General features: G+C 41.6%; 1 protein-coding gene across 1 annotated transcript; it reads right to left on the bottom strand.

The window, feature by feature from the left end:
- Positions 1-1,760: 1,760 nt before the first annotated feature.
- Positions 1,761-21,152, bottom strand: LOC147009376 (uncharacterized). The gene is made up of 3 exons (XM_085862070.1): positions 21,043-21,152; positions 19,252-19,451; positions 1,761-3,310 (listed from the first exon to the last, which is right to left on the bottom strand). Exons 2-3 carry the CDS (start codon positions 19,352-19,354, stop codon positions 2,013-2,015), a joined length of 1,401 nt encoding a protein of 466 aa, XP_085718196.1. The 5' UTR covers positions 19,355-19,451; positions 21,043-21,152; the 3' UTR covers positions 1,761-2,012.
- Positions 21,153-23,338: the final 2,186 nt, after the last annotated feature.

The raw sequence follows: 23,338 nt of genomic DNA on the forward strand, positions 1-23,338 counted from the left end.
ACCTTCCACAGCTCGGCCAACAGACATTGCTGTGAAGCGGAATATCATTGTATGTACATCTCATCAAGCAGAACTTGTAATGTCCTGTACATCAAGGCAGATCGAGCAACATAAAAATTAATTATATTTAACCTCCGCCATCTTCGAAGATGGATGGAGGTTACTGTTTTCACCCCTTTCTGTTTGTTCGTTTGTGAACAGTATTACGGAAAAACTCGACGGATTTCGACGAAACTTGGTGGGGGGATGGGGGGGGTTAGGTATGGTCCAAGGATCATGCCATTAAATTTTGGACTTGGTCCCCCCCCCCTCCAAAAAAAAATTGTTAGAGAAAAATTTTTTTTTTTTGCATTTCTACATGTTTTAAGTGATTTCCAACCCCCGCCCCCCCAAAAAATTGTTACCCCCCCCAATTTTTTTTTTTTTGCATTTCTACATATTTTAAGTGATTTCCAACCCCCCCCCCAAAAAGAGAATTTTTTAATTTTTTTGCATTTCTACATGTTTGAAGTGATTTCCAACCCCCGCCCCCCAAAAAAATTGTTACCCCACCCAAATTTCTTTTTTTGCATTTCTACATATTTTAAGTGATTTCCAACCCCCCCCCCAAAAAAAATTGTTTGAGAAAAAAATGTTTTTTTGCATTTTTACATGTTTTAAGTGATTTCCAACCCCCCCAAATTTTTTTTGCATTTCTACATGTTTTAAGTGATTTCCAACCCCCCCAAAAAAAAATTGTTGGAGAAAAAAAAATTTTGCAACTTTTTTTTTCAACAAAATTTCGATTTTTTGTCTTGCATTTTTACATGTTTTAAGTGATTTCCAACCCCCCCCGCCCCAAAAAAAATGTTGCAGAAAAGAACTATAACTCTGTCAGCACTGTTGACATATTTAATGAATAAGAGAAAGGTTCACTTGAGTGACCCAGCAGTATTGGCGGCGAAGGTTTTGCACTCTCCCGAGTGCTCCCCCTCCAGTCACCACTGTCGTCATCACATTATTGAGCTCTTGGCACAAAGATTTTCTTGATGAATAATACAATGAAAATTTACCGTTGAGTGGCCAATTTGATCCTCAATGATCTTTGATCTTGACAAATCCCTTTTGTTTTCTGACCACAGCAGGGGCTCCATCTGTTGTCGAAGGAAACATTTTTCTGATGTCAATTTCTCTTTCTCAAAATGATTAAGAAACATCTTCACAATATATTCCCCTGTTGTGCCATGCATGGGAATTAGGCAGCATACCTCTTCTCAAACTTTGAGTCACAGAACCTCACAACAACGTTGGCCATGGTAAGTTATTTATATCATCACTTTCAAGTGCGACACGAAATACCATTGCATCTTTTAATGCCACGATCTGCTATTTGTTGACGTTTTCTGCCATTTCGCTTATGTGTTTCTCCACTGATCTGGCAGACATAGATAGTTCTTTAATTCTGAAGAAGATCGTGTGTTCACTATGCAAACCATTGAACAAAACATCTGAACGGCTGAGAAATCCTCTTTTATACATTCCCAGTCTGGAAATGTCTTTCCATGTTTTGCAGCACATTTTACGATTTTCTAACTTTCCTCAGTGGCTTGATTTTTACTGACACAAACATTCGTAAAGACACTGCTTTGCTTTCTGTGCATCACAAAGGCCAGTTTAATTGAGTCCTCCTTGTCCGCTTCGTCCTTGAAGTGTTTATCGTGCTTTGTTTGAAAATGTGATTGGATACGTGATGTGTGGCAAACAACACTTCACAACATAGAGAAGAAACAGCACGGTCTTTATTTTGAACAAATCTGTATTCATCTCTCGAAGAGGGATAAACTTCGTGAACATGTAACTTTGCTTTCTTTCGAACCGCTATTTTTCCCCCCAAAAAACACCGAAATCAATGGAATTTCTCACGAGATTTCCTGCGAATCAAGATTGGCTGACCTTATCATGTGTTATGCAGTTAATAAACCAATTGAATCGTTTTTTTTGTGAATCATCATGTGCCTTTTAAGGTGACCTGACTAATTAAAAGATTTTCCACAACTTGTGCATTTGCGTGGACGTTCTCCATTGTGAATCATCATGTGTGTTTTAAGATCGAATGAACGAATGAAAGATTTTCCACAACTTGTACATTTGAATGGGCGTTCTCCATTGTGAATCATCATGTGCCTTTTAAGGATGGATGAACAAATATAAGATTTTCCACAGCTTGTGCATTTGTGTGGGCGTTCACCATTGTGAATCATCATGTGTGTTTTAAGGTCGGATGAACGAATAAAAGATTTTCCACAACTTTTACATTTGAATGGGCGTTCTCCATTGTGAATCATCATGTGCCTTTTAAGGTCGGATGAGCAAATAAAAGATTTTCCACAACTGGTGCATTTGTGTGGGCGTTCTCCATTGTGAATCTTCATGTGTGTTTTAAGGTGAGATGAATAAATAAAAGATTTTCCACAACTTGTGCATTTGTATGAACGTTCACCATTATGAATCATCATGTGCCTTTTAAGGATGGATGAACAAATATAAGATTTTCCACAGCTTGTGCATTTGTGTGGGCGTTCACCATTGTGAATCATCATGTGTGTTTTAAGGTCGGATGAACGAATAAAAGATTTTCCACAACTTTTACATTTGTGTGGGCGTTCTCCATTGTGAATCATCATGTGCCTTTTAAGGTCGGATGAGCAAATAAAAGATTTTCCACAACTGGTGCATTTGTGTGGGCGTTCTCCATTGTGAATCATCATGTGTGTTTTAAGGTGAGATGAACGAATAAAAGATTTTCCACAACTTGTACATTTGTGTAGACGTTCCCCATTGTGAATAATCATGTGCCTTTTAAGGTCGGATGAACAAATAAAAGATTTTCCACAACTTGTACATTTGAATGGGCGTTCTCCATTGTGAATCTTCATGTGTGTTTTAAGGACACATGAATAAATGAATGATTTTCCACAAATTGTGCATTTGTACGGGCGTTCACCATTGTGAATCTTCATGTGTGATTTAAGGTGAGATGAAGCAATAAAAGATTTTCCACAAATTGTGCATTTGTGTGGGCGTTCTCCAGTATCAATTATCACATGTGATTTTAGGGTGGGTGACTGAGTGAACGATTTTCCATAAGTTTGTTCAACTTTCTTTCCTTTGTGAGACTTGTGAAAATTATTCTCTGCAAACATTTCATTATTCGGTTTGTCTTGTTTGTAAAAAGTCCTCTTGCTCGCTTCAGTTGGGTGGTCTTGCGGGTGTGTGTCTGAGCTGTTCCGACAAGTCGCTGCATTCTCTCTTGGAGATTCAATGGATCCACCTGTAAATGTAACATCACATTACCTCAAAAAAAAAAAAAAAATCAGATTCTGTAAAATACTTGTAATATTATTCTGACAAACGTACCAAACATGTACAACTGTTTTTGTTGTATTGCAGAAAAGTAAAAAAAATATTCTTGATGTAAATATACATTATTCTATGTTCAAGTTTGGGTTCCTCCCATGATATTCATAATTTAAGGTAAATTCATCCAATTATCAATGAAGTCCAATAGTTTATGTAAATGTGGGTGAAACAAACTGCTTTCATTAAAGAGACAATTTATTGAAAACAATACCCCAAGTAGTCTTCCAATACATACTTCAATATTAATAAAAAGGTGATGGTAAAGATTGTTGAAAAAAAAAAATCTGGAACTGTCATGCTATCGACGTTGTATTATATAATGTAATGTGGGAAACTGAATTGTTCATTGAATTTAAAATGAGAAAAATGCTAATTTGCTTTCGTTCATGCTTGAAGAAAGAATTTAATAAATATATGCTGGGAAAGCTAGTGGGGAGGCATTGTACACATTCCTTAGGAGTCGTAAAAGACCTTGTAAAACCTTATCTATTGATTCACTGGCCCAGATGGCCAGGACAATAAATCACATCCTCTTTCCTCCCCTGACTGGACAATCTGGTGCAAGCACCAATAAGAGACCGTTTCTCATCCTGCGTTTGTGATTTTAACCTTATAAAGTTCCATCTGTTAACTTCCTTTGATGTTTTAGCCACGCCCTGGTGAGATCACATAATACTCAATGTACTCTTTGTAAAATTAAGTTTTTGCTTGCAATTGCTCCAAGCTAAGCTTCTTTATGCACAAGCTTGTGTTTTATTTGTTACTGAACAAACAGCTTAAACTGAACTAAAAGTTCTGTCTCAAGGTGGCCAAAACTTCCTCGACAGTACCACCCTTATACACCTTATTTAACATAAGCAAAGGTACCCGGCAATGCTGGGAAAAGGGGGGTCTTCCTCCCACACCAACCCCTCTGGCCTCCAAACACACCCATTCCCCTTCCTCTCGACTCCCACTGCAACCGGTAAGTTATGAAATGTGAGAAAAATGAGTTTAAAACTACGAGAAAGGTGTATTATGTAATTATTCGATGTAATTTATTATTTCCTGCGAATCTATGTAATTCAATCCCCTCTGAAATTCTGTAATTCCTCTATTTCAAAATCCATACCATCATCGCTTTGCTGAAAGGGATATTTAAGGTGGGAGGGGAAGAGAGAGGGAGGGGAAGAGAGGAGGGAAGGGAGGGGAAGAGAGGAGGAGAGAAGGGAGGTGAAGCGGAGAGAGGGGGAGAAAGGGGGAGAGAGAGAGCGAGAGAGAGCGAGAGAGAGAGAGAGCGAGAGAGAACAGAAGAGAAGAGAAGAGAAGAGAGAGAGGGAAAAAGAGAACAAAGAGAATTATGCTTCATGAACAAAACACACACACACACACGCACACCGATTTTTGCCGAAAACGCATAAATCAAGAAAATGACCAAATACCAAGATTGCAAAAATGAAGTGAAAATATCCTGGAAGTTGAAGAGATCCAAAATTGTTTGTCAATTTGTTGCCATTTTTTTCTGTCACCCCCACTCTTCTACGAGACAAGTTCCTATGTAAACATGTGTGGGGGAAAAAATTATATTAATGTATTTTAAATTGTAACAAATGGATTTTCAGAAATGTAACTTTTATGCTGCAAATTGAATTGGCTGTCATTTCTGGCCAAAAGACTTTTGCCCTAAATGATAAGAAATGTGTTGTTCTGGAGCAGAGTGACTGAGCTGATAAATGAACCTTTGCTTAGAAAATGTACGAAGTGGCTTTTTGTCTAAAAGACACGTCTACAGTCTGGGTGAATATCTCCCAACCTCTCTCTCATGGAAGTATAAAATATTTTGGAAGGCACATTGTTCTGAGTACAAGCACGTGAGGAAGTATAGTTTCTCAGTGGCTTGTACTCCTTGGAACTGACCAAGTACCAAGTTAGAATAAAAAACTCTGATGTAATGTAGAAGTGAATTGAATCGGGTTGGTCTAACTGTTAACTAAAGTAAGAATCAATGAAATAGAACCAAATAATATTTCAATCAAATGGGGATTCTTAAGTTCATTGTACAAGGGTGTGAAGTGTATGGTGTATAATTAGGAAATAAATTGTTTCACAAGGAAGGACTTGTGTGGACATCAGTTTTATCATTGTCGATAGGGTTTTTGTAGGATTTTATAATCAAATCGGACAAACGTTAAACTCTGTCTGAAGTCAAATAGGATTCCACAATCGGCCAGTTAGAATCCTTCAGGAGGACAACGATCACAACAAGGTGGGTTTAAAAAATCCACATGACATGTAAAATAAATCGACAAAAAGTGTCCATTTAAAGCCCAATTAGAATTGACGATCAGTCAAATTTAGTATAACAGGATAAAACAAGGTACATTATTGTTGGCTATTTTATTTCACCGAATGATCAAAGGGACAATGGATGTTTGAGAAGTTGATCTACCATCGTGGTTATTTCTCAAAGCAATGAAATCAAAACTTTGGGTTTTTCTTTTTTCTTCACAACAGAGGACATCATCAAAATGTCTGAAACAACATGTATACTCCTGGCTCTGGGGATGGGGGCAGGGGGGGGGGTGTTTGTGTACATGACTCTTTTAGAGCGTTACCCTAATTTTTTTGTTCTCTTTGACAAGATCTTCAAAAAAAGTTTGGGTAACACCTCCAGATCAAGTACGTTTTCTTTGTAGGGTCCATCTTGGATTCGCAGTTGGCTACCAGCAAACCATAATTGAACCAAAATGCCCGTATTGGGTTTAGATGGAATAAATCATTATGAAGTATACATAAATTATTAATTTTGATTTACTTCAATAACTTATGCATTGCTTAACACATTTTAGCACGACTTATTCTCTTAAAACTTGGTTCACAGTAGAAAATGACCATATTTTACGTAATTTTAGTCAAAAATACAGTAGCTTTCATCTTGAAAGTAGCTCAAAGTTTGATGGTCTCTGAATGACTTAATATTGTAAGTAGAGCTATAAACTTTGGCCAAAAGTTTCATAATTAAGTTCTCTGAGGAATTCGATTTTCATATTCTCACAATGGGGCTGTGTGAGATTATCACAGAGCTCATTGTAAACCAAAGTCACCCTACCCCCAAATGGCCACTTTTGCGATATTTCATCAAATGATGATATCTCCTTCATTAAATGCCATGGAAAGTTGATTTTTTTTTTAATACTAAATTTTGTTATTGACCCCAAGGAATTCATTGGTAACATTTTTGTATTTTTTTAGCTGATCTAATTAGCATAATCTCAAGATTTTCCTCAAAATGACTGCCAAAATAATGAAAAGTAGACATGATTTAACATTGAAGCTTTAATTAATGGTCTAAAACAGTGATGTGCATATGCTTCAATCATGCAGAGACTATATTGAGACACTCATCTTAATTAGATGTAGGGGAACTTGGGGCACAGCCACATACCGTGGCAAGGTCAAGTACCAAAAGATTTCCATATTTTATTTGTAGCCATCACACCATGTTTGGAATGATATGGGCTTTTCCTCGATAAAGGTAATACTGTGATGACAATGCTGTTAGGGTCCATTTGACCTTGACCCCATTGTTCAAGGCCAACCACCATTTAACCAAACGATTCCATATGTTATTTCCCATTTATTCATAACACATCAATCTATAATTCCAGCAGTGTGTGTGTGTGTGTGTGTGTGTGTGTGTGTGTGTGTGTGTGTGTGTGTGTGTGTGTGTGTGTGTGTGTGTGTGTGTGTGTGTGTGTGTATGCGACCGCAGTTTCTCGATAACTGCTGGTCCGATCGGATTGAAACTTGCCAGCAATATTGCCGGGGCCCGGGGGAGGTGCCTTTTCCAGGTTTGATATCAATCGGATGAGCGGTTCCCAAGTTACGGTCATTTATCTGTCGACCAATGACAAGACACGGTGCCATGACATCACGAATGACGTCACAATTAATGTTTATTTATTTTTTACATGATTGACAGTCCGATCTGATTGAAACTTGCCAGGAATATTGCTGGGGACCCGCGGATGTGCCTTTTCAAGGTTTGATATTAATGTCTGTGTGTTTGATAGGGGGGAGAGAGGGGAGGAGAGAGAGAGGAGGCATCACAATTCAAGAGAGGGGGAGAGAGGAGGTGCGAGAGAGGGGGACGAGAGGGGGGAGAGAGGGGAGGAGAGTTATATAGATTATCCATCTATAATTATAGATAGGCGAGAGAGAGGGGGCGTCACAATTCAAGAAAGGAGGGGCGAGAGAGGGGGCGAGAGAGGGGGCGAGAGAGAGGGGCGTCAATTCAAGAGAGGGGAGAGAGAGAGAGAGGGGCGTCAATTCAAGAGAGGGGAGAGAGAGAGAGGGGCGTCAATTCAAGAGAGGGAGAGAGAGAGAGGGGCGTCAATTCAAGAGAGGGGAGAGAGAGAGAGGGGCGACAATTCAAGAGAGGGGAGAGAGAGAGAGGGGCGTCAATTCAAGAGAGGGGAGAGAGAGAGGGGCGTCAATTCAAGAGAGGGGAGAGAGAGGAGGGGCGAGAGAGGAGGGGCGAGAGAGAGGGGCGAGAGAGAGGGGCGAGAGAGAGGGGCGAGAGAGGGGGGCGAGAGAGGGGGGCGAGAGAGGGGGCGAGATAGGGGGCGAGATAGGGGGCGAGATAGGGGGCGAGATAGGGGGGCGAGATAGGGGGGCGAGATAGGGGGGCAAGAGAGGGGGGCAAGAGAGGGGGGAGCGAGAGAGGTGGCATCACAATTCTTCTTAGTTTGATACGATGTCACAATTGACGCTGGGGACCTGAGTATGTTTCCCAGGTGTTTCCCAAGTTATGGCCATTTATGATACGGTTGGTCCGATCTCATTGAAACAATGCCCTAATCCAGTCGTCGTTTACGAGAGCGAAGGAACGAAGCTGCACATACTGGCACACACCTACGGGCCCGCACTCGTATATGTAACTAAGCCATCAGACCATTTTTTTTTTTTCGAAAGATAAGGACATTATTTTTTTTTTGACGAAGGGAACACTGTTGAGGGTCTATTTGACCTTGAATCCTTCACTCAAGGTCAAATATCAGGTGACCAAATGATTCCCCATACGTGATTTCCTATTAGTGTATAATACATACCTAAGCCATCAGACAATTTTTAAGTAAATTACAGGGATATGAAAGTCTATGATGTCAATTGGGGGATGTCATCCCCCAATTCTATCTATAAATAGACAAATTGTCATAAAATTTGATCGAGAACACATAGAAATATAAATTAAATGTCAAATCATACATTTTTAAGGGTAAGGAATTGAATGGATTTGGTTTCAAAGACCTTGACTTATGCTTTCAGGGTCAACTATTAATATTCAGATATTAACGAGGCAATTTGTAAAATATAATAAAACCTGATCTAGAATACATCGATATATGAATTAAATGTCAAATCATCACATTTTTAAGGGTAAGGAATTGAATGTATTTGGTTTCCAATACCTTGACCTTGACCTTGGCCTATGTTTTCAAGGTCAACTATTATTATGCACATATTAAATATATCAGCCTGTCAAATCATATCTCGGATACATATGAATATGAAGAAAATGATAAATTATACATTATCAGAAATTGGGGAAGAATGGAATTGAAACTATCATCACATGTTTTCTGCCTAAACAATAAAACAAAAACAGACCCCCATTAACATGAACACATGTAACATGGGGCACAACCATATGTGTAAATGGATGGGGCACAACCACATACCAGTGTGCGATTGTGCCCCAGGCCTGGGACACAGCCACACACTGGTATGTGGTTGTGCCTCATCCAGAATGTGCAGAATAGTTTACATGTATTTACCTGTTATGTCCCTGAGGAGACGGGGGTCATATACAATTGCCAAAATTAAAACTAGCATTGATTCCAAATAGGTAGTTGTCCAATTTACTTAAGTTGTCCAAATAAGTGTCTGGTTGTGCCTCCAATTCCCCTAGTATGTACAACATGTAGTACTAATAATATCCTATTTTTTCAGGGTTGTGAAGAGTTGGATAAAGTGCCAATGATGGAGTCTGTAACTCTTGTAAAGTCATCTCAAGACATCTTTTATGATGCAACAAAATGTATTATCTGCCAAAAAGTAGGCGATGATAAGACAGCAAGCACAAGCAATGGCTGTAAAAGGATACGGGAAGCCAGCGGCATACACAATGACCATGTTTCCAAAAGACTGAAGCTTGTTGAAGGAGAGCAGTTTTGTTATCATGTGACTAATGAATGTTACAAGAAGCGCACTATGAAGACAGTTCTTGACAGAATAACTAAGAAGAATCTAGTTCAAGGCCAAGACTCATCTTTTCAAGGTAGAAGCTCTTGCTCCCAGGCAGTTCGCCACCAACCAAATGCAGATACTACAGCAACAGGATTGCGAGTTGTGAACTGCATTATCTGTGATAACAAATCCTACAAACAACTGTACACAAAATATCGCATAAATGAATCCAACCGTGCTATGTCTTTTCTTGCTGCAACTAACTTCTTCCAAGATGCCGTCTTTGACCGAACTTGTGTTCTTCAAGATCCACATTCTGTGTTTACAGCAGATCTGTATTATCACAATGAGTGCATGACTCAGTACATGTACAAGTATAAGGCACGATCGAAGGACTAACAGCTTGTTTGACGATTTTTGACTAAAATTATGTGTATCCAGACTGACATTGTGAGGTCAGGTCAGATTAGATGTGTGACTTGCTATAGGTAACATGTAAATCTGCACGAACCTGATCGAGGATCGGGTTGTCAGCAACTAAACCATCTCCCCCACCTAGTTTCTTGGTGAGGAGGGTGCATGATATGGACACCCAGCAGGATGAAAAACAAAACCTGTCAAAGGGCAGAGGAGCTCCTTACCTGCCAATGGACATCCATATCTCGTGCCCAACTGTGTTTGTGGACGTTCCCCTACAGTTGGGTAATCGATATATTAGGAGGTTGGTGGCAGGATTTGCACTCCGACCACCGTGAAAACCATTCATTCCACAAAACATTAAAAAAAAAAGCATTAAAAAAAAATCTGAAGACCCACTCTGTGGGAGTCCTTCCTGTGCAGCTGCCCTTCACAGGGCAACTCACCGGATGACAGGATTGGGGCAAAACCTTCAGGTCCCCCAATCTTTGATGATAGGAGGGAAACCACGGGGTAACCTTCCCGGGTCAGATTGTGGCCGTGTGTGTCGGGGTGGTGCTGAGGTGTCGTCCACCAAATGGAGGTCTCCTTGGGTTAACCTGTGGCTCTTCGGGTGGGTGCCTGGAATGTCCGATCCCCAAGAGAGGATGATCACCTCTGTTATCATCTGAGCTCAAGCGTTTGGACATCGGAATTGCAGCACCCTCTGAGGTTCAGAGACAGCATTGCAGCGAGATCATTGCGGATGGCGACACCTAGTATCGGTCTGGTCGCTCTGATGGTTACCATGCCCAAGGAGTTGCTGTAGCTGTGTCCAATAAGCTGACTCCAATGATAATTGAAGTAACACCGGTCAACGAGCGTATTATGAGACGAAGGATTAATCACTCCTTGGGTGTCATTTACCTGGTCTCTGGATATGCTCTGACTGAGGCGAGTGATCTCACTGTGAAGGATGCGTTCTACACCACACTCGAGTCTGTGGTTGATCAGTGCCCCAGGCGAGATAGACTTCCAGTTATGGGGGATTTCAATGCATTGACTGGAACCGACAGGGATGGTTTTGAGACATGTGTTGGTCCACATGGGTTTGGAATTGTGAACCAGAATAGCACTAAGTTCCTTGAGTTTGAAAGAAGTCATGGACGTAGCGTGGCTGATTCATGGTTTCAGCGCCCATCAGCTCATAGCTGGACTTGATATTCCAATGCTGGTGGTGTGGCAAAGGAGATTGACCATGTGCTCGTTGATGGTTGCTGGAGGATGATCCAGAACGGCAGTGTCTTCCGGAGTGCTCAGTTCCTCAATACTGACCACAGGCTTGTTGTAGCAACTCTGAAGTTGCAGCTTAAATCCAGGAGAATGGTACCATCCCAGCCTGGGCTCGATGTTGGCAAGCTCAAGGATGAGAAGGTTGCCGAGGAGTTTGTGAACAGGCTGAATGGGGATTTGGGGGGTGTGCATGCGTTGGTGGATCCTGAAGAGTTGTGGAGTGCCTTCAAGACCACCATCCTTGATGTTGCCGGAAGATGTCTTGGAACTGATCATAGGGCGAAAAATCATTTTGTCTCTCAAGGGACACTGGATACCATTGACCAGAGTCACAGGGTCAGGCTAAATGGCAAAGCTGAGCTGTTCAGGGAGCTAAGGCATAAAACTACACGTGCACTGAGGGTGGACAAGGAGGCCGATGTGCGAGGAATCTGTGAGGGGGTAGAGCATCACCTGTAGTCAAGTGATTCTCATCCTACTTACAGGGAAATTCGCACATTGCGTTTCTCCAAGCCCATCCCTCGGTGTACTGCAGTTAGAGTAGAGGGTGGTGGGCTCTTGACAAAGGAGTCCGAAGTGAAGGCCCGCTGGGCCGGTTACTTTCATCGGCTGCATCAGGCTGATCCACCAACTGTCAAGTTGAATGTCGTGGGTGTTACTATCCCTATTGCTGACCCTCCAGTCAACTGTGGTCCACATTCATTTGGGGAAACACAGAGTGGTGAACCGGTTGAAATGGGAAAAAGCTCCTGGGATCTATGTTATCCATGCTGAACTTCTCAAGGCTCGTGAAAATGCTGCACCATGTCGTTGCATGCAGTTCTCTGCTCTGTCTGGAACACAGGCATCATTCCAACTGACTGGAAGAGGGGCCTTGTCCCTCTCTGGAAAGGGAAGGGTGATCGCCAAGACCGCAACAGCTACCGAAGGGTGACGCTGCTCTCAGTGCCAGACAAGGTCTTTGCCCAGATAATTATTGATCGGGTTCAACACCATCTACTTGAGCAGCACCGTCCAAAGCAGTCTGGTTTCACACCAAAGAGTTCAATGATTGACGGTATCCTTGCTCTTGCGGGTCCTCACCAAATGCAGACGAGAATTTTGGCAGGGGCTGCTTGCAGCCTATGTTGATCTCTGTAAAGTTTTTGAATTCAGTGAATCAGGATGTCCTCTGGAGGATTCTTGGTCTTCATGGGGTGCCACCAAACTGATCAATGTGATGTCTGAACGAAACTTTGAGACTGAGAGTGCTGTGAGATGTGGTGATACCATCTCTGACTTATTTCCGGTTGTTACTCGAGTTCGTCAGAGGGTGTGTACTGGCCCCTACAATTGTCACCCCTTGTATGGACTTGATTCTGGGGAGGATGTCGGAGAGATCAAGTTGCGGTGCATTATTTGGGAATGTCAAGATCTTTGACCTTGATTTCGTAGATGATGCAGTCATCTTTGTGGAGACACAAGATATCCTTTTGGGGGCCCTCGAGGTGCTGACTGGAGTCGGAGCCACAGGGATTACGCGTTTCCTGGGTTAAATCTAATATCCAGGTTTTCAATGACATCTTGGATGCTGCTATCTTGTCCAGACCTGATTGTGGTGAGGATGTTGAGGTCACTGGGAGATTCTTATTCTCTCGCTCATTCTCTCTCTCTTAGCCTTATGGCTGGTGGTTGCATCATTGTTTGGGATGCGGCTATGCCGCTGATGCAGTGTCCCCCTTACCAGCACACTGGTATTATTTTGCCGACCTCGGAAGGATGACAGGCTGAGAACCTCCTGGTGTATTAATTCAGCGGCCAACGGGGCTTTAATTCATGACCCTTGGATCCCAAGCCGCCACCCTAAAAACTAAGCCAATGCCAGGCTGAGAGATTCACGTATCTTGGTGGTGATATTCATGTCTCTGCTGGCTGTGAGCCAGAGGTCAACACACATCTGGGTCAGGCCTGGGGAGTCATGGATCCACCGCATAGTGGGGTGTGGCACTGCCAGTACGTGAGGATGAAAGTGCAAGTCTTCAGGTCCTTGGTGCTTCTAGTCTTGATCTATGGACGTGAGACTTGGACTCTGACCTGGGATCTGAGACGGAGACTTAATTCCTTTGGTGCCCGGTTTCTTCGGAGAATCCTTGGCTATCGCTCGTCGGACTCTGTATCCATCGAGCGGTTGCTGAGAGAGACTCAAATGAGATTTGTTACCTGCATCATCTGTGAGCGTCAGCTTTGGCTGTATGGACATGTGGCTCGTTTTCCTGACGCTGATCCTACTCACCAGATTCTCTCAGCGAGGGAGCCTCGTGGAGCGAGGGAGTGGAGAAGGCCAATGGGACGATCATGTGCCTCGTGGTTGCAGCAGGTTGATCAGCATCGAAAGGAGATGGGAATGGGTGAGGCATCTGTCTGTGGGTTGGCCAGATGTTGGCCCCTGAAGTACCGGCGGAAAGTGGACGCAGCGACGCGCTGCTCCAGTGCATGCGCCCATACCTGACCTGACCTGACAAGATTGACATTGATGTCATGGCCGGTTTTCATTTCCAATTTCACAAATAAATCTGGAAAAAGTAACTTTTATTAAATGCAGGCAGTCTTGTGTCACATACAATTGGCAATATTGTGAATTCAATACCATTAAAATAGCTAAACAAGAAAAAGAGCTCTCAGAGATTTCAGACCCACCTCACTAGGACTTGTTTTGTGTGGTGTATTTTGTGTGGCCTTCATGTGTTGGTGTGTATCGTAATTATTGAGCATAATTAGAAATAGCACTTTGTAACTTCTGGTAGTGATGACCGTGTACCAAGACGTCCCGCTTTGATGCAAACTTGCTTTGATCTGACACCTAAACCTGACCCATGATGTTTTTTTGTTATTATTGAATTGAATTTAGAATTGGATTAAAATAAATTAAATTCAAATCAAATGGAAGATCAAATAGGTACAGTCGTGCATTGGAGTTATCAGAAGGAACCCAAACAAGCAAAAACAATGAGGAAGTAATCAGGAGGAACCTGGATAGGATTTTCATTTCAGCTGCTGCTCCTCTACCCTCAAACCCATCCAAACACAGCCAAATGAGCCTTAATCAAAAAATAATAATAAACAAAATTGATCAAAAAACCCCAAAAGAACCCAACTCAAAAAAATTAAATAATTTTGGCTGCCAGACCATGTGTCCGATTAAGTTGAAATTTAAAACATGTATTCCCTATCACTACTACATCATAATTTTGAAGTTTCACATCAATTGATATCGTGGCTAAAGAGAAAACATGACTTCATATTTTTCTTCAATCCAATATGACTGTCAAACGATGCAACTTTTCAATTATTCCTTAACAAATTTATACAAGCATGCCTTGGGGAGCATTTGTGTGAAGTTTCTCCTCGATCTGACGAGCCCTTCTGGAGAAGAATTTTATGTTTTCGGGTAAATCCAATATTGCTGTCAAACCATGTGACCTATAACATCATATTTGTGAAACTTTTGCTCCTCATGGAAAGGTGCTCATTTGTGAAATGTTTCACCTCGACCTGTTGAGGTCTTTCAAAGATTTTTGAAGGTTTTAAAAACATTTTTTAAAAAACAATATGGCTGCCAAATCACATGAGCGATGATGTCATCAAAAAAGTTTGTACAGACCATTATATCCTGAGATGACCCTCAAAAATTTTCATCCTGATTGGATGCAGCATTCTCCATATACAATTATGATGTCATCACGAAGGCACTGATGATGTCATACTCATTCACCATGAGTTCTTGCGAGGTGTCTCAATTCTTTCCTTGGCATGGTTTCATTGATGCAGAGGTACAAAGTTTTTCCATTTTTCCAATCTAGCTGCCATACCACTTGACTTATGACATCATAATTATCATGAGAATATTCTACCTGAGTACTCACATGTATGGTGAAAATTTAGTCTCAATCCAACAAGTGATTGCGGAGAAAAATACTAAAGTTCTGTGTGGACAAACAAAAAGACAGACAGACAGAGACACAGACAGAGAGACAGACACAAATTGCAATGTCCTCTCGTTTGGCGAGGGGAATAAATATTGCATCAAATCATCGACTCAAGTTCTTGCACAAAGAGAGAAAATAAAACATTTCCCCACGGGAACAACGTCATATCAAAGGATTACGATATCAAAGCATTACGGTCAGAAGAAACTGCCTCGATGTTACGAGATGCTTCTGACGCGACCACAACTTCAGTGGGAATTTCACCACCAGCAAAAATCACAACAAACAAAAGAGAGAAGCCAAGAAAAATGTAGAGAACCCAAAATAGAGAAAGTTTTCTCCCAAACCTGCATTGATTGGCAAATTAACCACAACTGTGATCAAACATGTGACTTGTTTTTTTGTCTCAAAAGTCAACCCTCGTGGAAAACTAAATGGCACATGAACAGATTGGCAAATTCAGAGAATGGAAGCAATAAACTAAAGCTGAGACATGTGACCATATGATAAGGGGAATGGAAAGGATCAAAAGTCAGCAAGTGGAGATAAGCTCAGGAGTGGGATTGGAAAAATCATATCTTGAGCAATTGAATTGAAGTACTAAACCTGCAAGATACCCGGGAAGTATGTACACATCGTCCTTGGGCTACCTCGTCTCAGTTCAAATCTCAACCCACTATTAACTGCCATCCTGATTTTTCACATGCAGTGAATTCATCTGTGTATCCTTTGCTGCCCATTGGATGAATATAAACAATTTTTGGTTGGTAACACATTTGCCACTGACGGCGAAATAGGTGAAATGGCCACGCCCCTTTTTAAGCGAAGTACAACCACCTGCCATTACTGTATCTCCAGAAACGTTGGACCTAGAAGGTTGTTTGTTCACTCAAAATGTTCGGAATGGCCACATTATGGGGGGTCAGTAATACATTTCCATGTCCAAAAGTCAATGGTTTTTAAGATATTTGCCAAAAACTGATTTCAACATGTTACGGACTTCAATTATTCATAATTGTTCCTTCTTCTTTTGTTCAATTACTTGATTCCTGAAGATTCTAGGTGGGCAATAATCTGCATTAAAAAGATTACAATTAACCATATTATTTCTTTGTTGTTGGAGGCGCTCGGTGTTCAAGTGTTAAAGAGTTCTCTGATGGCAAGTAATTCTACCTTGGATCCCTGCTTGCTGTTACTATAACATGGTATGATTTCATTATAGTTGAATCATGCACATTAAAATCATCTGAACAAAGTTTTTGAATAATAACTGCGTCATCTACAATTAATTACGCAAAAAATATTTTTTTTTTACAGGAAACTTTAGTGGTTTCAAGGTCAGCAGCCGAAGGGGTTTTTGATGGGACTTCATGCGTTAAATGCAACACTGCTTCAGGAAAAAACGTTAACAGGTAAATTTCAGATGTAATAGCATCAGAACCCTATTTGGCCAACTGATGAACAATACTTCCCTTACCTCACAATGTCTATGGATGAAAAAGTGTGTACTTATATGTGTGTATACAACACCATGCTTGTAAAAATTAAATCTTTGGTACCTTTGGAACACAGGTAGATGGACCCTATTATTTTGGTGATATTTCATACATATTATTTTTCAGGAACTGATGATGCGCGTGCCAAAATCCGGATGGCAGCAGAACAATTGGATGATTCTTTAGACATCTCAAGAATAAAGGCATACAGCAACACATTCAAGTACCATCTGAAGCCGAAAGCCTGTTATTCCACTTACATTCTGAAGTCGAAAAGATCAGCCAAAACGAAAAGTGAGCCAGAACTTGTTGAAGAGGTTGAAGAGGGAGAAAGCAGTGACAGTTATAAGGCCCCCAAAAGACAAAAGAAGAGTACTAGTTCCAGTTGCAAAGACATTGCAAGGAAGTGCGTCATATGTGACAGAGCAAGAGAGAGTTGTGGTGATAGGAATCGGGTGTTGTATCGCATCTCAGAGTCTGACAGAGCAGCATTGTTTCTCGATGCTTTGAACTTTTACAAGGATGAAGTTAAGACAAGATGTGCTTTTCTGGATACAGCTGGTGATGTGTTTGCTGCAGATGTCTTCTCTCATGGGAATCGTTTTCGACAACACTTGCAAAAGTATAACAGACAAATTGATGCATTGTTTGAAAATATCCAGCGATCAAATGAGGCAGCTACAATTGACTTAAACTGCAAACGCGTGTTTGATAGTCTCGATTTCAAAACTGGCAGCGACAGTGTTAGCCACATTTGTGACCTCGTCAATGCTAACTTGGAGACAGATCAGCAAATAGATAAGACGGACAAAGGTTCTTCTCATCAAGTGCTCACTGTCACCATTAGGTCTGACAATCAAAAACTCCCTGTCGATCTTGATATGTTCTGGAGCTCAATGTTGAACAAAGTAAGGTTGCAGGAGTACGTCTTCAAGTGGATGTTGCAGAATGTTGTGTCAGAAAAGGAAATTATCTTTGGAGGAGTATATGGGGGTGAATGTAGGAAACTGTTAGCTGGCACTGAAACACAGATCACAGAGCTCTCAAGCAACCAAGAAGAAGCCGATGACAGAATCATGTTCCATATTAATGATGGTGTTGTAAAACATGGGGTTCAATCAGTCTTGGTTGACTCACCTGACACAGATGTCTTTGTCAACCTCATCTTCCACTTCAAGAAAACCTGGCAACTACAAAAGCTGTTTGTAAAGCTTGGTAACCGGAAAAATAAGAAATCTGTACCAGTCCACCTGTTAGTTGATCAACTGGACAACAATTTGGTGTCGTGTCTCCCAGCCATTCATGCACTTAGCGGGTGTGACAGTACCAGCAAGGTGGGTCCAAAACTGTCTGGCATGAAAGCATCCATGGATCTCTCCCTACTGGAAGGGTTTGGTGTAGAGGAACTGTCACCACAGATGATAAGTAATGCTGAAAAATTCCTTGTGTCTGGATTAAAGAAGACCGACTGTTCCACATTCGATGAGTATCGTTGGGAGCAGTACCACAACTCCAAGAAAGAGCTCGACTTCAACCAGCTTGTGTGCTGTTCTTCAACGCCACGAGAACACATAAAGCGAGCATATCTGCAGTGTAAGATGTGGTTACAAGCTCCAAATCCTGCAGTCACCAAACCAGATCCACGCCAGTATGGTTATAAAGCAACAGATGTTGGAATTACACCTGTGATACTGCCAGTACCGTGCAGGCCCGATGACCTGCCCCCTCCATGCAAAGTTCCAACATCATGTATGAGTACCAAGACGTGCACTTGCAGAGGAATGAACATAAAATGTGTGGTGTTTTGTGGCTGTAGTAAAGGCAAAAAGTGTTGCAATTCACATAATTAAACTCGAAAATATGGACAATGTGCAAAATTACAACAGGTAATATAATAAAGGGTCAGAACTGTAGTGCATACCATGCTGAAATCAATTTTTGGCAAATATCTTAAAAACCATTGACTTTTGGACATGGAAATGTATTACTGACCCCCCATAATATGGCTATTCCGAAAATTTAGAGTGGTCACACAACCTTCTAGGTCCAACGGTTCTGGAGATACAGTAATGGCGGGTGGTAGTACTTCGCTTAAAAAGGGGCGTGGCCATTTCACCTATTTCGCCGTCAGTGGCAAATGTGTTACCAACCAAAAATTGTTCAATGACCTTCAATTCGATGATTTTTGAAGAGTTTAGCTCTGGACATACAAGTGCATACAAAACCACCATGAGCTACTCTCGTGAATAAGCTCATGGAACCAAATCCATGAGCTACTCTACTTCTGGTGTTTCATTCAACTTGTGTGCATCTTGTTCACACCGATACGTCATTATACCCTGCTGTTGTGGTTTCCCCCTTTCCATTCAGCTCTTGGTATTTCACGAGCCTCTATCATGCGTGTACAAAAATAATAAAACTTTTTAAACTAAAGAAACACAGATCCCATCAGAAGTGAAGATCATACAACTCACCATTCATCTGGTCACTTTCCTCCTCTTCCAGACCAAAGGAGTACACATTCCCAATTTTTATCTGTAGAATGTCAGGAAATCCTTCCAGCACTTCAACCTTCATTTCACACCCGAGCACAGTCGGCCGTTCCGATTCCGGCTGCACACGACAGGAATCCTTCCATCAGCCAACGAGAGCGTGCAGTACACGGTGGGTGAACCTTAAAAGAGGCAGTAAACACACCACTCTTCCTGATGTTTGCTCCACCATGAGTCCCTTGATCCCACACAGTACCTACATGTGAACTACCTCTGTACTTGAGACCTTATCCTTTGTCTAAATCAGTTACAGCATCTCACACAAACACGCACTTTTTGACACTCCTCCAAAAATAAATTGTACATGTTGCAGGTTCTTTCGCCAATACTGTCATTGTATTCCATGTTGATGTAAATTTTGATTTGGCGACATATAAAATGTACAAATGTTTTGATATTGATATAAAATCTGAGCCTGTTCAGTGGTTTTGGAACGAGATATTCATCGAGAATACTTACCCAGCACAGTTACCCAGCACAGTTTTGGTGATATGGAAGTGCAACTTTTTTGTTTTTTTCCAAAACGGCGCCTGTACCACATGACCGATGACATCATGATTATCATTAAAATATTCTCCAGGAAGAGGTAATCCTGTGGTGAAAATTTCACATCAATCGGACCAATAATTGCAGAGAAATAAAATTCATACTGATTGAATCAAGCGTTGTACATGTCGAATTATGACGTCATAATTAAGGTACTGATGACGTCATTAACATGTATTATTCCCCAAGGGAAGTACTTGAAATTAGCGAAGTTTCCATTTTTTTCCATGGAGCAGTTTTGGAGATTAAGGTGCAACTTTTTTCCATTTTTCCAAGATGGCACCTGTACCACGTGACCTATGACGTCATAATTATTTCAAAAAATTATACAGGAGGAGCCGCTCATATTCTGAAAATTTTGTGTCCATCGGACTAATAACAGTTGCAGAGGGAAATATTTTTTTTTCATTCGGATCAGATCAAGCGTTGCTTTTCGTTTGGCAAGCGCAGGGAAATGTAGACATTGTTTGGTGAGAAGGTTTTACATACAAGGACAGAGGATGTGTTAATACAAATGGATATTGTTGTGAGTGGTATTAAACACAGCACAAAAGGAACATGATTGTGTGTGTGTGTGTGTGTGTGTGTGTGTGTGTGTGTGTGTGTGTGTGTGTGTGTGTGTGTGTGTGTGCGTGTGTGTGTGTGTGTGTGTGTGTGGGGGTGTGTGTGTGTGTGGGTGTGTGTGTGACGGGAGGAAAGGGTGTGGGGGAACTTTTCTCCTCTTGCTTAACAAGAGCAGATTGGTGAGGATGAGGGTGAGGGGTGGGGGTGGGGGTGAGGGTGAGGGGTGAGGGCTGGGGATGAGGGTGATGGTGAGGGAGGAGGAGGTGAGGATGTGAGGATAACAAAGTACATCCACCCTTTACCTTCCCACACGATTCGTCCTCCTGACGAGTTTGGTTAAGATTTGATAATTAACCTCTGAACACATCGACCGCAGAGACACACAAACACCAAATTTTGCATTTCAAAATGACGACAGGACCTCCACTGATCACATGATGCTCCAAAAACCATGAACATCGCGGGTCACGTCACGTGGTTACCCTTGGTGATCGCTGATATCTCGGGTAGAAACATGTTATAATCTGTAACACTAGTTTTCGTGTTATTCACGAAGATGTTTAAAAACCAGAAATGTTCACAACACAAACTTCCTCCACTCACAACTCGCTTCGGGAGATGTTTCGTTCTCTGCGCGATTCCGGGGAACACGGATCGTCCACACTCGACTCTTCTTCAACTTTTCTTCTTCTTCTTCTTCTTCTTCTTCTTCTTCTTCTTCTTCTTCTTCTTCTTCTTCTTCTTTTTCTTATTCTTCTTATTCTTCTTCTTCTTCTTCTTCTTCTTCTTCTTCTTCTTCTTCTTCTTCTTCTTCTTCTTCTTCTTCTTCTTCTTCTTCTTCTTCTTTTCTTATTCTTCTTATTCTTCTTCTTCTTCTTCTTCTTCTTCTTCTTCTTCTTCTTCTTCTTCTTCTTCTTCTTCTTCTTATTCTTCTTCTTCTTCTTCTTATTCTTCTTATTCTTCTTCTTCTTCTTCTTCTTTTTCTTCTTCTTCTTCTTCTTCTTCTTTTTCTTATTCTTCTTATTCTTCTTCTTCTTCTTCTTCTTCTTCTTCTTCTTCTTCTTCTTCTTCTTCTTCTTATTCTTCTTCTTCTTCTTCTTATTCTTCTTATTCTTCTTCTTCTTCTTCTTCTTTTTCTTCTTCTTCTTCTTCTTTTTCTTCTTCTTCTTCTTCTTCTTCTACCCGATAAAGACACATGTCTCGAATCCCTCTCCATCGTTATCTCATCCCCATAACATGTATTAACAGCCGAGAATCTTATTAAAATCATTTTACACAAAAATATCTTACGGTGCAAAAAACGAGGAAAAAGAAGGTTCGACAAGCCAAGCTAGAAGATACACCCCCTTGGTAATTTGAGGGACGCCACAGCAAGGTAGTAGTTGTAGTAGTAGTAGTGGTAGCAGTAGTAGTAGTAGTGGTGGTAGTAGTGGTGGTGGTGGTAGTAGTGGTGGTAGTAGTGGTGGTAGTAGTGGTGGTGGTGGTAGTAGTAGTAGTAGTAGGTAGTAGTTGTAGTAGTAGTTTCCTGGAGAGGGAAATGCCCAGTGGTTGACATAAAAACAGGAGGGGTCACAGCTTTCCACTTCCCGGATACAGGGAGTCAGATTAACACGAGCACAAGGAATCACAAGGGAATTCGACACAGATGGAGACCATTCAGCCCATCATACCTGAACCATATCAACACCACAATTGATCAAAAAATGAAAATACAAAATATATATTTTTAAACTAAGTGCATTTTTTGTGGTTTGTGTCGTTTTTATCTTTTCCCCCCTCTTTTCCTTCTATTCAGGGAGGGGGAATGGGCTTGGGTAACAAGTTCGAATCACGAACATACCCCGTGGGAGTCATTCGTACAACTCTCAGGTGGGCGACAGCATGGACGACAGATAGTTTTAAAATTTGGTAAGATTTTCATCGTGTCAGAAAAAGAAACCAGAACATCTCACAAGAGTGAGGAAAGTTTCAGAGCATCATTTGCGACTTAACAGCGCATTTAATTTTCTTTTTAAAAATAATTTGAAGAAAATGGGCCGAAAGGGCCGGAATTGCACTTTGGGCTCAGTTAATGCCTGGGGAATGGTCTCCGGAATATACCTGTCAAGTTTGGTTCGTTTTCGTTCACTAATAACCGAGAAATAACAATTTTAAGAAAATGGGCCGAAATGGGCCGTTCCTCGGCCCGAAGGGCCGCCATCACATGTGTCTAGTCTATGCCTGTGAATTTTCATCAAATTCTGTTCACGAATAATGGAGAAATAGACATTCAAATGAACTGGACACAAGAAAAGAGAGAACGCGAGCGGAGATGAGACCCTGTGGGGTGGAAGACCCCACGGGGTAAAAACACACATCAATCACACAACACTCCTTGACCAGACCCCCACCAACAACACTCCTTGACCAGACCCCCACCATCAAGACTCCTTGACCAGACCCCCAACAACAACAATCCTGACCAGACCCCACCAACAACACTCCTTGACCAGACCCCCACCAACAACAATCCTTGACCAGACCCCCACCAACACTCCTTGACCAGACCCCCACCAACAACAATCCTTGACCAGACCCCCACCAACAACAATCCTTGACCAGACCCCCACCAACAACAATCCTTGACTAGACCCCCACCAACAACAATCCTTGACCAGACCCCCACCAACAACAATCCTTGACCAGACCCCCACCAACAACAATCCTTGACCAGACCCCCACCAACAACACTCCTTGACCAGACCCCCACCAACAACACTCCTTGACCAGACCCCCACCAACAACACTCCATACACATGCACACAATCACTCATCAATGTTAAAGCTACCTAAAAGTTCTGCCAACATCCCAAAGCCCCTCTATCTCCAATACTTCCAATTACCATCTCTTTCCAATTTA

The sequence above is a fragment of the Eptatretus burgeri genome, chromosome 17 (genome assembly GCF_056783735.1).
Source record: "Eptatretus burgeri isolate ZD-2024b chromosome 17, Ebu_testis_v1, whole genome shotgun sequence".
NCBI lineage: Eukaryota > Metazoa > Chordata > Myxini > Myxiniformes > Myxinidae > Eptatretus > Eptatretus burgeri.